This window comes from Taudactylus pleione, unplaced genomic scaffold (genome assembly GCF_031769625.1).
Source record: "Taudactylus pleione unplaced genomic scaffold, aTauple2 ptg000136l, whole genome shotgun sequence".
Classification (NCBI taxonomy): Eukaryota; Metazoa; Chordata; class Amphibia; order Anura; family Myobatrachidae; genus Taudactylus; species Taudactylus pleione.
The window spans coordinates 4,440,529-4,460,172 of NW_028284538.1; the positions used below are offsets into that span (position 1 = coordinate 4,440,529).

The 19,644-nt window shown below is 44.0% G+C and overlaps 1 protein-coding gene across 1 annotated transcript in view; it reads left to right on the forward strand.

Annotated features, from left to right (window-relative positions):
* Window positions 1-19,644, forward strand: part of LOC148522929 (uncharacterized) — a 107,847-nt gene that overhangs the window by 31,904 nt on the left and 56,299 nt on the right. The window contains exon 2 of the mRNA XM_088473569.1: window positions 9,588-9,868. Coding sequence (XP_088329695.1) covers window positions 9,596-9,868 — 273 coding nt within the window. The 5' untranslated portion in view covers window positions 9,588-9,595. The remainder of the gene's footprint in view (window positions 1-9,587; window positions 9,869-19,644) is intronic.

The following is a 19,644-nucleotide window of genomic DNA, read 5'->3' on the forward strand; positions in this document are numbered from 1 at the left end:
GCCACAGACAGCATCTCCTACATGTCACTTTATTTTTAGTTTTTTATTCTCAACCACCAGGTAGCTCCACTAGGGCAAGAACTGATGTTAATGGGAACAATTTCCCTGTAAACTGCTCCCCTTTTTCCTCATAAATGTGCTTCAGAATCCAAAAATGTAATTATATTTACAATCAATCGATCCTTCCTTCCTTTCCCTGATTTCAACTACATACATACCTCATTTCCCTTGGGCCTCTGATCTGATCTGTTTATTGAAAACATTCTTGGTTTCTTTCAATGGGGTTGTATATTTTATTAAACTGCCATCCTGTCTGCCACTGCAGTACCATTCTCTTTCCTAGTCGTGCCATGTTGGATTTGAACTTTCACGTATTTGTGCCACCCACTTTTTAACCAGAAAAGAAAACAATATTAATAGCCAAGGATTCCTCACAAGAGTTGACAATAAGTCAAGAAAATTAATTGTTGCACTGCATAGCTGCAAACTCCAAATCATCCTACAGTATCTTACATGAACAAATGTACATTAAATAATTTAGGAGGCCTGCTGCCCATACTACCCCCCTTCCTTCATCATAAATTTGCTTCAGAATCCAAAACTTTAATAAAATTTACTACCAATCAATCCTTCCTTCCTTTCCCTGCCTTCAACTACATACATACTCCATCTCACTTGGGCCACTGATCTAATTCTTGATTAATGAAAAAATTGGGTCATATACTTTATTAAATTGCCATCCTCTCTGCCACTGCAGTGCCATTCTCTTTCCTAGACATGCCATGTTGGCAGTTGAATTGCCACGTGTTTGTGCCGCCAACTTTTTAACCAGAATAGAAAACATTGTTAAAAGCCATGGATTCCTCACAAGGGTTGACAAGAAGTCAAGAAATTTAATTTTTGCACTGCAAAGCTGGAAACTCTAAATCAGCCAGTGTTACATGACCAAATATATAATATCAAATAATTTAGTAGGCTAACCTGCTGCCCATACTACCCCCCCTCATAAATTTGCTTCAGAAGCCAAATATTTAATAAAACTTCCTTTCTTTCTTTCTTTCTTTCTTTCTTTCTTTCTTTCTTTCTTTCTTTCATTCTTTCTTTCTTTCTTTCTTTCTTTCTTTCTTTCTTTCTTTCTTTCTTTCTTTCTTTCTTTCTTTCTTTCTTTCTTTCTTTCTTTCTTTCTTTCTTTCTTTCTTTCTTTCTTTCTTTCTTTCTTTCTTTCTTTCTTTCCTGCACTCCTGTCTACCAGTACAGTGCTATTCTCTTTCCTAGATGTGCTATGTTGGAAGTTGAACTACAACATGTTTGTGCCGCCCACTGCTGTCGCTTGGCTTAGTCAACAAGCTAGCTTGGTGAAACCTTTTGGCCTAAACTGGATGAAAACAATATTGTGAGCTGTGAGGTGGTCCAAATTAACTGGAAATTGATGTAATTAAGGTTAATAATACTGTAGGAACCAATACAGGCCCAAATTATGTGACTTTAGCAGTTTTTATCATTTTTAAAACAAAAAATATACAGATTTAAAACCAAAAACCAAAAATCAAAACCAATACATGAAGTTAATACAGATCCAAAACCATAACAAAAATACGGGGTTGGCTCTAATTTCAAGTCCAGTGAATAGCCTGAAATGGTATAATGGTAAGTGGAATACTGTTAAAGTTTAAATAATACAGTAATGTAAGTTTCAGTGTTATAAAAGAAGGCATTTTTCAGGGAACAAGTAATGAGTTTAGAACTTACAGCTTCTATGAAGCAATGATAAAGAGACCATGAGGCACAAACAATGGACAACTGAGAACTGGAAGAAGGACTTATGGAACAAGGAATCTAAAATCTTTGATTTACAATTGTCATATTTACTAAGGGAATTTCCAGTGTGTGTGTGTGTGCCTGGAGGGGTCAGAAGCACCACAAGCATATAAGTGAAACAAGGAAGTAATTTATTTTTAAAAAAGCAATATTGTTACACATATTCAACTTTTTCATATGAAAATATGGTGTAAATAAAATTACAATACTAATAATGATACATAGTCCTGGGTCATATTATATTCTTAGTTTGTGATAATAACAATTGTGGACTTGCATATACCTTAGATGGTGATTTGTTATTGATACAGTAAGTTACTCAAGTTCCAGTGATAATCTTTATCAGCCCTTCACCATCTGCAAATTTCTCTTACTAAGGACTGCACAGATCTATTGTTTATCTGATGTGGTAACACTATATCGGCTAATTACTGGACCTTGCGTAACCTACTGTATTAATATCAAATCGCCATCTATATGTAATAATTATGGGGGTTGCAGTCGGGACGTCTGAACAGCAGTAATCGGCTGCAAGGCTGGCACTGGGGGAGCATGCAATTATGTAGAGCATGCAATTATGTAGATCTCTCTGCGATAGGCGGTTTCTTGAAGATTATCTTCCTGCAGCTGTCCAATGGACATTTTTTCCATTCCATTGTGAGGTAACGCACAACCTAGCATGGTTGCAAATGATGCGACCACACCAGGGAAATGGTTCATGAAGCTATACATGAGGACACTTACCGTACCTATACTATCCTAGTGACTTGCATTGATCACTATGGCGCTCTGCATTGCCATGACAGTTACTGTAATATGCAAAAACCAGAAAATCCAGCTTTGTCACTTTTGTAATGTTTATAATCCATTAAGCAAATATTACAGCTAACACAGGAAAAGCACAAAACACTGGAACATTTTTTAAATGATGTACTGTGTATATGGGAAATTATCTATTTCACTTTCAGTTGATATGATGTCATGTGACACTGAGGGGGAGATGTATCAAGCCTTCTAGTGATGACAAGTCAAGAAGTTAAAACATAGCAACCAATCAGCCATCATTTTAGAGTATGCACTTGATACATGATAGCTATAAGCTGATTGGTTGCTATGGGCAACTTCTTTAACTGTTCTCTTTGTTGGTATATGGGGTGCACTACTGCACTACCGCCATGATGCTCCATTCCTGAAGTATCCTTCCCTTGCCAAGATGCCCATTTTTAGACAGTCTGTGCATACACAGTGCCATCTGAGACCACAGTACTACACAGATATGTGGAACCTGGTTTATATATCACATAATACTGTCTACATACATGACCACGGACAGACTGGGGCTGCTAAGCAGCCCTGGCAGTCCCCTGCAAAAAAGGGGCATGGCCTAGTCGAAATGGGGCATGGCCATGCATCACCTGGGCATGCCGAGAGTCACAGGGGTGTGGCCTCACCACATGCCCCCTTCTTTCAGTATCTCCGGCTGAGCAGATGTTGGGAAGTGGTGCTGCTCAGCCAGGGTTTGCAGCTGGACCGACCCATCTGGCCACCGGCCCTCCTGGCATTTGTCAGAAGTGCCAGATGGGCAGTCTGGCCCCTGTACATGACTGGACGATTCACTGTTTGCTCTGATCCATCTCCACTGCTTGCATACATTACTGTGAGTATGGCTGTACAAAACTGCAATAAACCTAAACCCAAGCACCCAATTAAGTCTATGTGGCTGAAGTGTCTACAATAATTTATGCTATTTACTAACTGTATATGCCACAAAATAGGACATACCTGTCAACACTATTTAGAAGGTTTGATACATCTCCCCCTGAATATTGGTTAGATTGCTAGCATAAATCTGGAATATTGGTACTCTTTACTATCCATATGTTAATGCTGTTTATGGAGAGCTCTAATTCATGAAATACATATTAACAGTATACATGTCTTTTTATAATATACAGTAACAATATATAAGACTTTTTATAATTTATTTCTTGCAGGGATATGTTGGGCTGCCACCCAACCAGTCACTTCCTGGGTTTCAGGCTTTGTGGCTACAAGTGACTGTCAGGCTCTCTCTTGAAAATAAGAAAACACCTGCTTAAACACTTTTACTTTGTGTGCACATAACTGAACTTCATCAACAACCGATGTTATCGGCAAGTGTTCCTCACCCATGAAAAGAGTGCGAGCTCCTGGTAGATGCGTGTGTTAACTTTACTGTTCATCTACTTGTAGCCACCCGATGTGTTTCATTGTATAAATGATTCTTCAGGGATGTGGCTTTACATAAACCAGTCTGCTATAATGATGCATCATTCAGTAATAACATTTTCACAAATATCACTACTCATTATACTCTTACACAACAGAAATAAAGGCATATAACGGCAACATTATTTTAAAACACCTAAATTTAGTCAATGTTACTTTGAAGGGTTCAGGATTTTTTAAACCCCTTATTTCAATACAGTATATCCAATAATGGAGATTCAGTTCATTTTCAAAAACTGTATTTTCAATATAATACTATTGAGGAAATGCATTTAATGACTTATGCAAGCCTCAATAATACCAACTACCGTTAATTAAAAAAGATGATCACTTTCTTATGATGGTTTATTGCAAATCCTCATATTCACCATTACAATCCATGCACTATGCACGCACCCGGTTTTCACGCAATTCAATTTCAAAGTCGTGAAGTGGCATTTGCACAAAAATTCTTCCTGCTTTTACATGCGACAAGTAGAGGTGAAAATGAATGAATCTGCCTGTACCACCTAAAAAAGTGTATTAGTGGCTCGAATAAAAGTGTTTGGGGTTCTTAAATTAAGACAAATGGCTGTTTTATGCATATTTCGAAAACAGCCAAATAAAGATAAAAAGCAAGTGTTTGGGTTTTGTTTTGCAAATTTAATGTTTTATATAAATTGGGGGTACATAAAAATGCCTATAAGTATAAAATTGTGTCATTTAAATTCACTTTTAAAAAACATTAAAAATACACCTCTAACATGCACCTGCAATCTTAGAAATACCTGTCCCATTCGGAATGGGTATGATATCTCGGCTGTCGGGATGAAGCTGATCACAATACCGACAGAGGCATCCCCACAGTCAGAATCCCGACATAGCAAGTGATGGTGAGTATTTTCTCTACCCCCTACCCTAATCCCTATCCCAACCATAATCCTCCCTCCCCGGTGCCTAAACCTCACTCCCCCTTCCTAGTGCCTAAACCTAACCTCCCCCTCCCCTCCCCGCACCCTAAACCTAAGACCCCCTCCCCAGTACGTAAACCTAACTGTCCCCCCCTAGTGCCTAAACCTAACCTTCCCCTTCCAGCACCCTAATCCTATCCCTGCCTCCTGCTGCCTAACCATAACCCTCCCCCTAATGCCTAAACCTAACCCCGCTACCTAACGCTACCCTCCACCTGCACCCCGTACTTACCCTTCAGGATGCCGACGGTAGGAATACTGGTGCAAGTATTTAAACCGCCAGCACCCTGCACGCCAGGATGCCGACTACATCCCTCCCAATCATATAGCACTCCAATATAACTGTCCCACCTCTATATAGGGGTGCTATATGATTGGGACAGGTGTTTTTAAGATTGTATGTTCATGTTAGAGGTGCATGCATCACAAACAGACATCTTTTGAATCTATATATTAGTTGTGTCAATTGATTTGAAGGGGTATATTTACTAAAGTGAGAGTTTTTTGAATTGGAGATGTTGCCCATAGCAACCAATCAGATTCTACTTAACATTTAAAGAGCACTTTCTAGAATATAATAGCTAGAATCTAATTGGTTGCTATGGGCAACATCTCAACTTCTAAAAACTCTCACTTTAGTAAATATGCCCCAAAGACTCACACATTAGTGTTGTACATAGCAGGGATAATGACAGAATTACTTATGACATTAAACAGAAGATAAATATCCTATGCTCCTGCCCAAATGAGAATAAGGGGTCTATTTACTAAGCAGTGTTAGGAGACAGAGTGAAAAGTGATAAGGTGCCAGCCAATCAGCTCCTAACTGCCATCTCACAGGCTGTGTTTGAAAAATGACAGTTGGGAGCTGATTGGCTGGCACCTTATCACTTTTCACTCTGTCTCCTAACACTGCTTAGTAAATAGACCCCTAAATCCTATATAACTGAACTAATGTACATAATTAAATTATTTAGGATTTTTAATGCAAAGTTTGTAATCTATAGTATATGCTGCTTTTGGTGCCTGTGGTCTCCAGTACATCGGATGTATCACTAATAAAACCTCAGTGCTTCACTGCAAGCGCTATCTCTTGCACCTGTATTGATGCCAGTCAGCCACCTTTACCAAGATGGCTGCCACAAACCCTTTACTACACGTGTGTCCATGGAGCAGGGACAATCTGTTCTCCCAGGCTCCCATCATGCTCTGTCCAGTGTCTGAATATGAAATCAATGGCCTGGGACTCTGGGAGAAAGCACACACAGTGAGTGAGTGACACGCTAACCTAACTCACCCCTTCCTTCTTCTGTCTGCTTCGGGCAGCTCCTCCATACCACCCACCCACCGCGGCTCATCTCTCTAATTCAGCGGCACGCCACAACATCATGATCACACCGCGCCGGCTTCAGTGATCAAAGGAAATCTTTATTGATGGCATGCGGGCCAATGCGGCATAGGTAAGGAAGGAGGTGGAGTGGGAGGGCGCCCAGCGGCTAGCTGAGCAGTTAGTCACTTTCAGTGTTGCCAACTCTGAAATGAAAAGCAAGCAACCTATAAGTAAAAAACAAGCCCAAAACAAGCCCAAACCAATCCTAAAAAGCCCAATAAAAAAGCCCAATTAATGGGGGTGTCTATTTGTCCTCACTCTCTACCTGCCTAAATCCTTTACTCCCCCTCTTCTCTAACCTAAATATTATAGTGTATGCACAACCTTATCTGCCTATATTGCTTTTCTCCCTCTACATCAGCCGCCATATTTTTACCTCCTCCCTCTTTTCATACCTCATTCCCTTGCCAGTCTTCAGTTGGGTACACACTTGCCGATGTGTGTACCCAGCGATGCGACGCCCAACCATGCAACATATATCGGGCGGTCGATACATACTGCATGATGTGGTGACCAAATATCCGATATGTCGGGCATCGGCTCCATCCACTATGCCAGCGTTGGCATCTGGGTCGATCCATAGACCCTACATGCAGGCCAACGGAACAACCCTGATGGACGACCCTCAGGAGTGCGCAGGGTCATGAATAGTGGGTACACACTGGCCGATTTGGACGATATGTCAGCCCAATCTGCAGTATCAGGCAACATATCGTCTAGTGTGTACCCACCTTTCCTTTACCTGACTCCCCATTCCTATCACCACTCTTCTTTACCGCCTTCATTTCTGTCACCTGTCTAATTCCATTATCCCCTCTTTTTAACAGCCTCAGTAATTTTAACTCGCCCCCATGTACCTGCCTCATTTCTATCATCTAGTTTACCTCTCCTTCTTGTCTGCCCCCTCCAACTTCACCCTGTCCACTACCCTCTATTCCCCAGACACAACCTTCCCCCCTCCCTCAGTCACTACCAGTGCAAAAAACACACACACATATTTACTTACCTCTAGGGGTGCCTCGGCAATGCACACAAAAAAACAAGCGACCTTAAAAAAACAAGCCCAAAAACAAGCAACAAGCAACTTGCAAAAAAAAGAAGCAACTTGCAAAAAAAAGAAGCCCAATTCCGCTTGTTATAAGTGGACTTGGCAACTATGGTCACTTTACTCTATTGTGCGGCGGAGAGGTGGGGCTGTCACTATCTGCCTGTCAGGGGAGTAACAGTGGGTGGCCGGTAGTAGTAGCGAGTGCCGGGCAGGCCCCCCGAGTATATGGGCCCGGGACTCCTGTCCTGGCTGTCCCCCCCTGATGGTGGCCGTGTGCACAAGGGAATCATGTCATGATCTGAGCCATTAGGATGCTACAATTTGAGGGCCTGAATAAGGGTATAACATTGGGCTTTGAATCATTTGCAATTGTTCAGTTTTTATTATTTTGTTAATATTTTATCTTTTATTATAGAAGGTATATATTTCAACATAGAATATATGTTTGATTTTACTATTTGAAATCTAAGGGGCAGAAATTGTTAAAATGATGGCATGTAAAATCAAATAAACAATACCAAACATAAGTTTTTTGTAACTGCTTTTGTAATTGATTGTTTAATAAGTATTTTATTGTTTATTTTGAATAATTGCATAGCTGAGTATTAGTTAATGCATTGAGACTCCTATATATTGTGATCAAAGCATAAGCACTACCCCTGATGAAGTAAAAAATTCTGAAACGCATAGGGGCCATTGCTAAGTAATAGCATGTAATGTACTGTAGCTAAGGTCTGCAAAATGAGGCTTGTATCAGAGAAGGGCATCTGACATGGGTACGGTGTTTGAGCCTCAGTGATGAGGCTGCTGGGATGCATGATACTTGAAATTTTAATGTATTGTTTTTAATCTACAGAGATTCTTGGTAAAACAAACCTCTACTCGGTGCCCTTTCTTTTTTATCATTTAGAAACTATTGTGCCATAGGAGGAGGGGCTAATTGAGGTGATCTGCAGACGTCATTATATAGATAAACTTTAGACAAAACGTTTAAAGAAAAGAAGCCAATTTACCAAGCAGTATGTTTTTGGATTGTGGGAGGAAAAAGGTTTACCTGGAGGAAACCCATACAAACACAGAGAGGACATACAAACTCCATGCAGATAGTGCCTTTTTCAGGAATTGAAGTAATTACTGCCGACCTGGGATGTAGCAATGATAACCATTATGCCAAACGTGCTGCTCAATTCAATTCAAACTCAGAGCCTTATATGGACAGTTTCATTTTGCTTAATTAGTTAAAGATATATATATATATATATAAAAAGAATTAAAGATGCACAACTCCAACATTACTCATTATATATAATAATACATTTTGCAATAGAATTTTGCAAATAATAATAGAGGTTTTGGCATAATCATGGCCATGGTTATGGGCCTACCCAGTGCGCCCAGGTAACCTCTGAGGGTAGGTCCCTAACATACTGGGGTTGAAATCAAGAGTGCAGGACACCCCAAACCAGCCCAGCTGAGCCACCCCAGGGCATCACTCCAATAAGGAGAGGTGCAGTGTAAAAAGGTGTAGGATAGATAAGAGCAGCTACTGCTGCATTAAGGAGGTGAAAAATAAAGATGTGAAAATAATACATATATATTAAACAAACAATGGAAGTGCTAAAACTGCAAGAAAGGAAAAATGTGTATATAATGTGATGCCCTGAAGCAGCCCAACCAAAGCAATCCAGGGGACCCACACCCCAAAAATTAACCCTTAGCTGCACTGCAGTATAAAATTTTTTATGACTTACCTAGATTGTGCATCTTCTTAAAGTGCAGTCAAAATGCCAGATCCCTGCTTAAAACCCTAACCCTCCTGGGGGGTGCCTGACCCTAAGTCCCCCCCGGGTGCCCTAAACCTAACCCCCCCCCCGCGGCTCTCCGCTCGCGGCGCCCAGCATCCCTTCGATCGGGATGCCGGGAGCCGGTCTCCCGGCGTCGGGGAAATGTCAGGCGTCTACATCTAGACGCCCGGCATTTCACCCTCACCGGGATATGACAGTCGGCAGCCGGCTTCCCGAATGTATACCCCATAAACACAGGTTTGGCTTTATTGTGATTATTTGGCTATTTATTTAGTAAAATTGTATTTACTGTTTGCTTTCTGTCTTAGTGTCTATCATGAATGATGAAAGCGAAACTACTTCTAATATCTATGAGACCATACCAGGTACCGTCTCCTCAGCTGTTCGCTATATGAACACACCAGTACCATCCGCTCACCAGAATGTCATCCCAACACCACCTCCATACAGTGTCTCTCCTGAAAACATGGTGTGGAGCAGTCCACCTGCGGCACCACAGTGGAAATTGGTTACTGTCATACCACAAAGTATAGATGCTTCATCCCCTTTTTACAGAACATTTCTGAAAGCCAAGCCAAAAGCTCTGGGGGTAAGTACCTGCAAAGGCAAATTAAATATTTATCTATTTATAACCTAATCATCCCAGTTATTGTAAAAATGGACCACACACTTTGTCCGAAACAGCTTAATGTGCGTCATTTACAGGTGAACACAGTTGCGCTCAAAACATATACAGAAAAAATACACATGAAAAATGTGCATTAATGCAGGTATGTTTATCCTTTCATATCCAAAAATGCAGCACAGACCCTGTTATGTAATCTCTGTATCTTGACAATTATGAAAGGGGAGGTGCACCCAGGAATAAAAAGCAACATATATGGTACAAAGAAAAAAGTAATCCAATAGGATTTAAATGATTTAAAATATGACCACTGGCTATATCTATGATACTAGTTGCTACTTACCATATTTGATATCACTTATGTTAATGGTCAAATATATGGATCTAGTGTTGTCACAAATACTTCTTATTCGAGTCTGACATATAGGTTAGCATGAGGTAATTCACTGCCGTCAAATTGTTTACTTCAACTACCACTTATAGTTGAGTGTATCTTATTTGCTGTAGGCCATATATCAACATTTATTATATATTAGAGATGAGCGGGTCCGGTTCTCTGGGAACCGGACACACCCGAATTTCAGGGATCCGGGAGGATCGGAGACACAGCTCAGATCTCCCTGCCTGCCCCTAATCGAGGCAAAACCTCGCGATCATGCTGTCAGTTCTCGAGGTTTTGCCTCCAGCGGCCATTTTTAGAAAGTACCATTAAATTCAATGGGCTTAACGCTTATTGACTGAGAGAGCTGACTGTCACGGATCTCAGCCAATCAGCATTGAGCCCATTGAATTCAATGGGCACAGGAAGGTAGGAAGATACCTGACACCACAGGAACCCCCTGCTGGCTGCACTCCACACTACCGACATCCCCGCTGCCGACACTGCTGGCATCCTGCATTGTACACCACCATCACCGATGCACTGCAGACACCGCCAGGACCCCCACACTGAGGACACTGCTGGCACCCCCGCTCTACCGACACCAGAGGCTAACTGCACTGAGGACACTGCCAGAACCACTGCACTGCTGTCCCATATACTGAGGACACTGTCAGCACACGTGCACTGAGGACACCGCTGGCACCCCTGCTTTGCCAACACTGCCGATACCCTGCACTGAAGACACTGCCAGCACCCCTGCACTTGTGCCCCATGTATTTAATACACCGTCAGCAACCCCGCCTTCTGCCACTGCCACCACTCCGACACCGAAGGGACCACCACAATGCCGACACTGTCAGCACATGTGCACTGAGGACACCACTGGGACTCCTGCTTTGCCAACACTGCTGGCAACCTGCACTGTGGACACTGTCAGAACTCCCACACTCCCCACATACTGAGGACACTGTCAGCAACTCCTCATTGCCGGCACTCCCACACTGAGGACACCACCAGCACCCCTGCACTGCCGACACTGTCAGCACACGTGCACTGTGGACACTGCTGGCACCCCTGTACTACTGCCTCACATTGAGGGTGCCGTTAGCATAGCCACATGCAGGGGGGGTTTCTGGTTGCCTGGAAACCCCCCTCCCCAGCCAACACCATGCCCACAATATAAATAATAAATAATAGAATTTTAATAGTGCTGCATGTTCTCAGTATCACAAATTACCATAAATAATTAGCACCACATGTTGATCTTTTAACATGTGTCAGTCAGTAATAAATACACCTGTGCACCAAATAGGAGATGTGGAAAACATGCACTGTTAGAGGTGCACTGCTACAGACCATCAATTGGGTTAATTATTAATACTGTATAATAATACACTATCCCATGCATGAAGAGACCAATATGTACATATATGTCTACGGCAGTGCTAGGTTCTTCTGCTGTTCCCCAAGAATCCAGCTCAGGCAGGATGGCCGTACTGCCGCATCTGATGGCTTACTGTGATCACTGGTCCTGTATATGATGGAATTATGACACACAATAAACTTTGTATGACGCATATGAAAGCTGGATAAGTTCTACTTATGCCCTCTTCATGTACTGGCCACACTCACTCTAAAATCAAGCATTTAGAAACCCTGCATTTGCCACTGGTCAGCAGCCCCTCACTGCCACCACAGCCAGCACTCCCACACCGAGGGCACCCCCACACTGCTGACACTGTCAGCATCTCAGCACTGAGGACACCCCTGGCACCGCAGCACTGCTGACACTGTCAGCACCCTGCACTGAGGACACTGCCGCTACACTGTACCCCCACTCTGCCAACATTACTACACTGCCAACACAGCCGGTACCCCGACATTGAGGAAACCACTGGCAATCTCGCATTGAGGACATCTCCAGCACCCCGCACTGCCCACACTGCTGTCACAGTAAGTGCACTATTGGTGTATCCAAACCCACACTTTATAACACATTGTATCTGACCTGCACTGCATTCAGCCCACAATGTGGGCCTGATTCTGCAAGGATCGTAATTGTAAAGCTGCACGCAGGCAGCTTGGCAATAGCAAACCTTGCAGATATGGTAATGCAGCAGGAGGCATCATGCCTCCTGTGCATTACTTATCCGAGCTGCGCTGTCCAACGCAGCATCGTATAATCTGCATACCATCAGCTGGCTGCGGTGACCCATGGGGTCCTGCAGCCGGCCACCACAGTTTAGAGGAAGAGGCCAGGAAAGCTTCATCAGGCGACGGCTATCCTGGCCTCTGCCCTCCCCGCAATGGCGGCGACACACCTCCGTTTCAGGTCAGTCACTGACAGTCTGCTGCCAGTGTGCAAGTGGACTCGCAGACCCGTTCTGCACATGCGCAGAATGGGTCTGGCGTATGTGCAGATTTCCAAACATCAGGAATCTGCCTTCAGCAGTGCACTAGTGTGCACTGATGGATCAGGCCCTGTATCCGACCTGCACTATAAACTGCACTGTATCCGACCTGCACTGTAACTGGCTCACACTGTATTCTGCACTATATCCTGCCTGCACTGTATACAACCCACACTGTATCGCGCTGTAACCGACTCACGCTTTGTCCGACCCGCACTGTATCTGACCCACACTGTATCTGACATGTACTGTACCTGCACTTTATCCGACCTGCACTGTATCTGACTTGCACAGAATCCGACCCGCAGGTACAGAGCACAGTTTTTAATGGTTGGGGAGATTTTGGGGAACTGCTCCACAAAAAGGCTGACTGATCAGGGCTTTACATGACCAGTCATTGGTGGCCTTGCTCCCCCAGGAGGAAATACAGATTGGGCACTGAGAATAGGTATGTGCTGGGGGCATGTTCACTTGTGTAGGGGGCATTCATGTCTGCTGATGCTATTTACACATAGTTTAGGGTTTTTTTGTTTGCTGTTTGTTAACTACGACTAATTGTTTTGAGCAAGGATATTCCACGCATGATTTTTAGTACATTTCTGTGTTGAATTGTTTTCTATTGAACGTACTTGTGAGTTGGTTTGGCCTATGTTGGTGAACAATATTATGGGACATATTCAAATACCCGCGGGACTTCTTCCGCGAGTAATTGAGGCTCGAATGTCCCGCGGCGCGGGGTTAAGCTATTCAATAAAATTGCTTTTTCCCCACGCCGGTAAATGAGCCCTCGCTCGCGAGAACACACTGTTTCCGTGAGAAGTGTGGAAACAGTGTGTTTTTCTGACGCGCGCGAGGCCGACAAGGGCGGCTACGTGCAGCTGTTACCTCGCACCTACATGAGGTGCGAGGTAAAGCCCGTCAGCGGGGATTTGCGTGCGGGGTCTCGTGGACACCCGCACGTGGAATCCCCGCTTATTGAATCACCCCGGCGACAATTAGCCGTGGGGTAAACCCCGCGGCTAATTGAATATGCCCCTTTGTGAGATGGTCATAATTGACTGGAAATGAGTGGAAATTAATGTTATTGAGGTTAATAATACTGTCGCATCAAACAAAAAAAGCACAAATTATGTGATTTTAGCAGTTTTTATACATTTTTGAAAAAAAAATACAGATCCAAAACCAAAACACGCATGGGCGGTTTTGGCAAAACCAAATCCAGATACAAAACACGCGGAGATACAGATCCACAATTAAAACACGGGGGTCGGTGCACATCCCTATTATATATAAATCCTACTTCTAATTCAAACATGCAAGTATCAAAGAGTCATGTTGTGGCGTTACATTATTTTGTTACATACCTAATTTGCAACAATTGTGACTATGTAGATAAAATTAGTATCTCATATGCACAAACTAAATCCTTCATTGCTGTATGAATTGCAGCAAATACTATACCATCAGTCAGCTGCTTGTCTCAGACTGTATATATATATATATATATATATATATTATATATATATATATATATATAATGTAATTGACCTCATTCATTAAGAGTCATTGCAGATCCCCACATTCAGTTTTACATGGATATTTATTACATATCAGCTAACTGAAATTACTCATATGATGTGTGCGGCATGAGTGGTCTGATCACATATCTTATCTATTGTATATTGCAGTGTTGCCCATGTTTTCCATCATGGTCTACACAGTACTCTAATACCCCTTTTACACCAGAGCTACTGTAAAACCCGTGTTGTTGCTGGGTTAACCCGGGTAGATTCTTGATGTAAAAGGGGACAGGGTTGGATTCCCGGGTCGAGTGACCCGGCAATCCAACACAGGTAACTTGCAGGCTTTAACATGGGAATGACCCCTGAAACAATGCAGTGTAAACATGGAATCCAGGTCACTATTACCTGGAGCGCGCTGCATGCCTGCCGATTGGCCGGCTTCACGGGTGTTTGGAGATGATGTCATCTTCAAGCATCCACTTCAACACTGGAAGAGCCGTCTCACTGCAGACCCGGCTCCGGTGTGAACGGTGCCGACTCAAGAATATCCTGGGTCGGCACCAGGAAATTCTGGGTCTGATCTGAATCAGACCCGTGAGCAAGACATTAGCACGCCCACTATGTTTTGCCGAGCGATCGTGGTATGAAATTATTATATATATCTATCATGTGACAACTTGGGGTAATTAGCCAGGCATTCCAGTGAAATAAACAAAAATGGTGCTTTACCTCCAGCATGGAAACCAGTAAACAGAAATAAAATAATAAACAACCTAGCCCTTTTTTAGGGCACTAGCAAACTTCTTGAACCCTCTCTATAGAAGCAGCTAATCTGCATGAAAGTCTTTCACAGTCTCTGAGATTTGTGGTCCTTCCTGCCACATGCAGGACTGGACACTGGCCTCCTGGCCTGGTATAGCTTTCTCAGCTTGTTGGCTGCCGCCTCTCACAAGGACAGTGTCAGAGGTATATGGATCTGCTTGCCTCCTTGCAGGTATGATCCTGACCACCTGGTCTACTTCACTCACACTGCAGCCCCACCTGGACTGTCTGACTGTGTCCACCAGCAGCCTCACCTGAGCTCTGGTCATATGGCAGCCATTACACATCTTACCACAATGCTTTTGTACTCTGTGTGGGCGGATCTCTCCTTCAACACACAGAATCTGCTGCTCACCAGCACCATCTCTGGTGATAATGCCACATAATATATATATATATATATATATATATATAGTGAGAGGAATAATAGATGTCGTGCAAACTACTGTAATAAGAATTGTGAAAAAAGGCTTCCAAAAATCTATCTAAAAAAAAGATGCATTTCTGCCAAGCATACAGGGCGTTCAAGTATGTCATGCTTCCTGACACCTAATAATAATGTTAAGGCTGGATTAAAAGCTACAAGGGCCTTAAAGGCTGAAAATGATTAGGGGCCTACAGTACCGTGAGAAGTGAAGGAGCTGAGCCTACTGGTGTGTGGGTGTGGCCAGTGACATGTGGGCATGTATGCTCCCTATGCTATCTGCCCCAAAGTCTAGCTTGATACTTAAACATTGGAAAATATTGCACAAATTTGCGAGGAAAATGGAAATACAATGTTAACACTTATGATGTGAGGCTGACTGTGTGATCATTGGTTTCCAAATAGTTGCTCAGAAATGTGAAACTAACTTCAAAATTTCATTTGTAAATAGCAGCATGTTTGAATGCCAGAAGTAAGGAACAGTTTACAAAAAATAACTAAATGAAACATAATGTGCAAAGATATATATATATATATATTAGGGGTGTGCACCGGCCACTTTTCGTGTTTTGTGTTTTGGTTTTGGATCTGGATCTTTCTTCGTGTTTTGGATCTGGATTGGTTTTGCCAAAACCACCCTTCCGTGTTTTGGGTTCTGGGTTTTGTGTTTTGGATCTGTATTTTTTTGAAAAAAAGCATAAAAACAGCTAAAATCACAGAATTTGTAGGTTTTTCTGCTCCTATGCTATTATTAACCTCAATAACCTTAATTTCCACTCATTTCCAGTCTATTCTGAACACCTCACACCTCACAATAGTGTTTTTATGTCCAAAAGGTTGCACCGAGGTAGCTGGATGACTATGCTAAGCGACACGAGTGGGCGGCACAAACACGTGACCCATCTAGGAGTGACACTGCAGTGGCAGGCAGGATGGCAGTTAGAAAAACTAGGCCCCAAACTGTACATAATGCAAAGAAAAAAAGAGGTGCAAGATGGAATTGTCCTTGGGCCCTCCCACCCACCCTTATGTTGTATAAACAGGACATGCACACTTTAACAAATCAATCATTTCAGCGCCAGGGTCTGCCACACAACTGTGGCTGAAATGATTGGTTCGTTTGGGCCCCCACAAAACAAGCTGGCAATTAATGTGTCCCTGCACAAACTGGCTCTACGGAGGCAAGATGTCATCCTCATCCTCCTCATCCACCGATTCCTCACCCTCTTCAGTGTGTACATCCTCATCCTCACAAAGTATTAACTCGTCCCCACTTGAATCCACCACCACAGGTCCCTCTGTACCTTCTGGAGGCTGGTCTCCCTGGAAGAGCTGATAATTCATTTTGATGAACATCATCTTCTCCACATTCTGTGGAAGCAACCTCCTACGCCTTTCGCTGACAAGGTTCCCGGCTGCACTAAACACTCTTTCGGAGTACACACTGGAGGGGGGGCAACTCAGGTAAAATAGAGCCAGTTTGTACAGGGGCCTCCAAATTGCCTCTTTTTCCTGCCAGTACAGGTATGGACTGTCTGACATGCCTACTTGGATGCTGTCACCGATGTAATCCTCCACCATTCTGTCAATGGTGACAGTATCATATGCAGTGACAGTAGACATGTCAGAAATTGTTGCCAGGTCCTTCAGTCCGGACCAGATGTCCAAACTTGGTCCTGCCTGCCCTGCATCACCGCCAGCGGGTTGCTTAGGATACCTAAGTTTTTTCCTGGCAGCCCCAGTTGCGGGAGAAAATGAAGAAGGAGCCGTTGACGTGTCACGTTCCGCTTCAGCTGACAGTGTGTTCACCAGCAGGTCTTTGCACCTCTGCAGGCTTGTGTCGGCCGGAAAGAGAGACACCACATAGGCTTTAAACCTAGGATCGAGCACGGTGGCCAAAATGTAGTGGTCTGATTTCAACAGATTGACCACCCTGGAATCCTGGCAAAGCGAATGAAGGGCTTCATCCACAAGTCCCACATGCCGAGCGGAATCGCTCCGTCTTAGCTCCTCCTTCACTTTCTCCAGCTGCTTCTGCAAAAGCCTGATGAGGGGAATGACCTGACTCAAGCTGGCAGTGTCTGAACTGACTTCACGTGTGGCAAGTTCGAAGGGCTGAAGAACCTTGCACAACACGGAAATCATTCTCCACTGCGCTTGAGTCAGGTGCATACCCCCTCCTTTGCCTATGTCATAGGTGGATGTATAGGCTTGTATGGCCTTTTGCTGCTCCTCCATCCTCTGAAGCATATAGAGGGTTGAGTTCCACCGCGTCACAACCTCTTGCTTCAGGTGATGGCGGGGCAGGTTCAAGAGTGTTTGCTGGCGCTCCAGTCTTCGGCACGCAGTCGCTGAATGGCGAAAGTGGCCAGAAATTTTTCGGGCCACCCAAAGCGTCTCCTGCACGCCCCTGTCGCTTTTCAGAAAATTCTGCACCACCAAGTTTATTGTGTGAGCAAAACATGGGACGTGCTGGAATTTGCCCAGATGTAATGCCCGCACAATATTGGTGGCGTTGTCAGATATCACAAATCCCCAGGAGAGTCTAAGTGGGGTAAGCCACTGGGCGATGATTTCCCTCAGTTTCTCTAAGAGGTTGTCGGCGGTGTGCCTCTTACTGAAACCGGTGATACACAGCGTAGCCTGCCTTGTAACGAGCTGGCGTTTCTGAGATGCTGCTACTGGTGACGCTGCTGCTGTTGCTGCGTAAGGTGATACATCTACCCAGTGGGCTGTCACAGTCATATAGTCCTTAGTCTGCCCTGTTCCACTTGTCCACATGTCCGTGGTTAAGTGGACATTGTGTACAACGGCATTTTTCAGGACACTGAGGACACTTTTTCTGACGTTTCTGTACAGTCTCGGTATCGCCTGCCTAGTGAAGTGGAATCTAGACGGGATTTGGAACCGGGGACACACTACCTCCATCAATTGTCTAAATCCCACTGCACTAATGGCGGATACCGGACGCACGTCTAACACCAACATAGCAGTCAAGGCCTCAGTTATACGTTTTGCTTCAGGATGACTGCTGTCGTACTTCATCCTCCTCGCTAAGGACTGTTGGAGGGTCAATTGTTTAGTAAAAGTAGTGGTGTTCCTACTTCCTCTCTGGGATGATGAACGACTCCCAGCAGCAGCAGCAACAGCAGCAGCGGCAGCAGTAGGCGTAGCAATGCAGGATCCTCCGGAGGAATCCCGGATAGGAGAGTCAGTCATGCCAGTGATATGGCCTGCAGGACTACTTCCGATCCTGACTAAGGAGGAAATTGACGAGGAGGGAGTTGACGGTGTGGTTTGCAGGCGCTTGGATACAACAGGACAACGGGATTTAGGTGTCCCTGGACTGCTTACGGTCTGAGCCAAAGTTTCTGAACTTGACAGTAACTTTTTATGAACGCGCTGCAGGTGCCGTATAAGGGAGGATGTTCCTAGGTGGTTGACGTCCCTACCCCTACTTATTTCACCTTTACATATGGTACATATGGCAAGACAGTTGTTGTCCGGATTTGGATAGAAATATTGCCAGACCAAAGAGGTGGAATGTTTGGTCTTCTGCCCAGGCATGACCGTGATGGGCTTTTTCATCCCACGGACAACAACTGTCTCCCCCGGAGCCTGATTTAAACAAACCACATCACCATCAGAATCCTCCTCGCCAACTTCCTCCTCAGCGCCAGCTACACCAGTATCCTCATCCTGTTGTACTTCAACAGTGACATCTTCAATTTGCATATCAGCAAGTGGACTGTGGGTGCTCCTTTCAGCACTTGCAGGGGGCGTGCAAATGGTGGAAAGAGCCACCTCTTCCCGTCCAGTGCTGGGAAGGTCAGGCATCGCAACCACCACCACACTTGGACTCTCCTTGGGGATTTGTGATATCTTCTTAGAAAGCACAGTTCTTCGCTGTGCTTTTGCCAGCTTAACTCTTTTGATTTTTTTAGTGGGAGGAGTGCTTCCATCGTCATGTGAAGCTGAACCACTAGTCATGAACATACTAGGGATCGACCTTAGCCGTTCCTTGCCACTCCGTGTCGTAAATGGCATATTGGCAAGTTTACGTTTCTCTTCAGCTGATTTAAATGTCTTTTTCAAGGTCATTTTCCTGAACTTTGCCATTTGGGATTGTATGTGCCCTCTACTATGACATTGGGCATCGGCCTTGGCAGACGACGTTG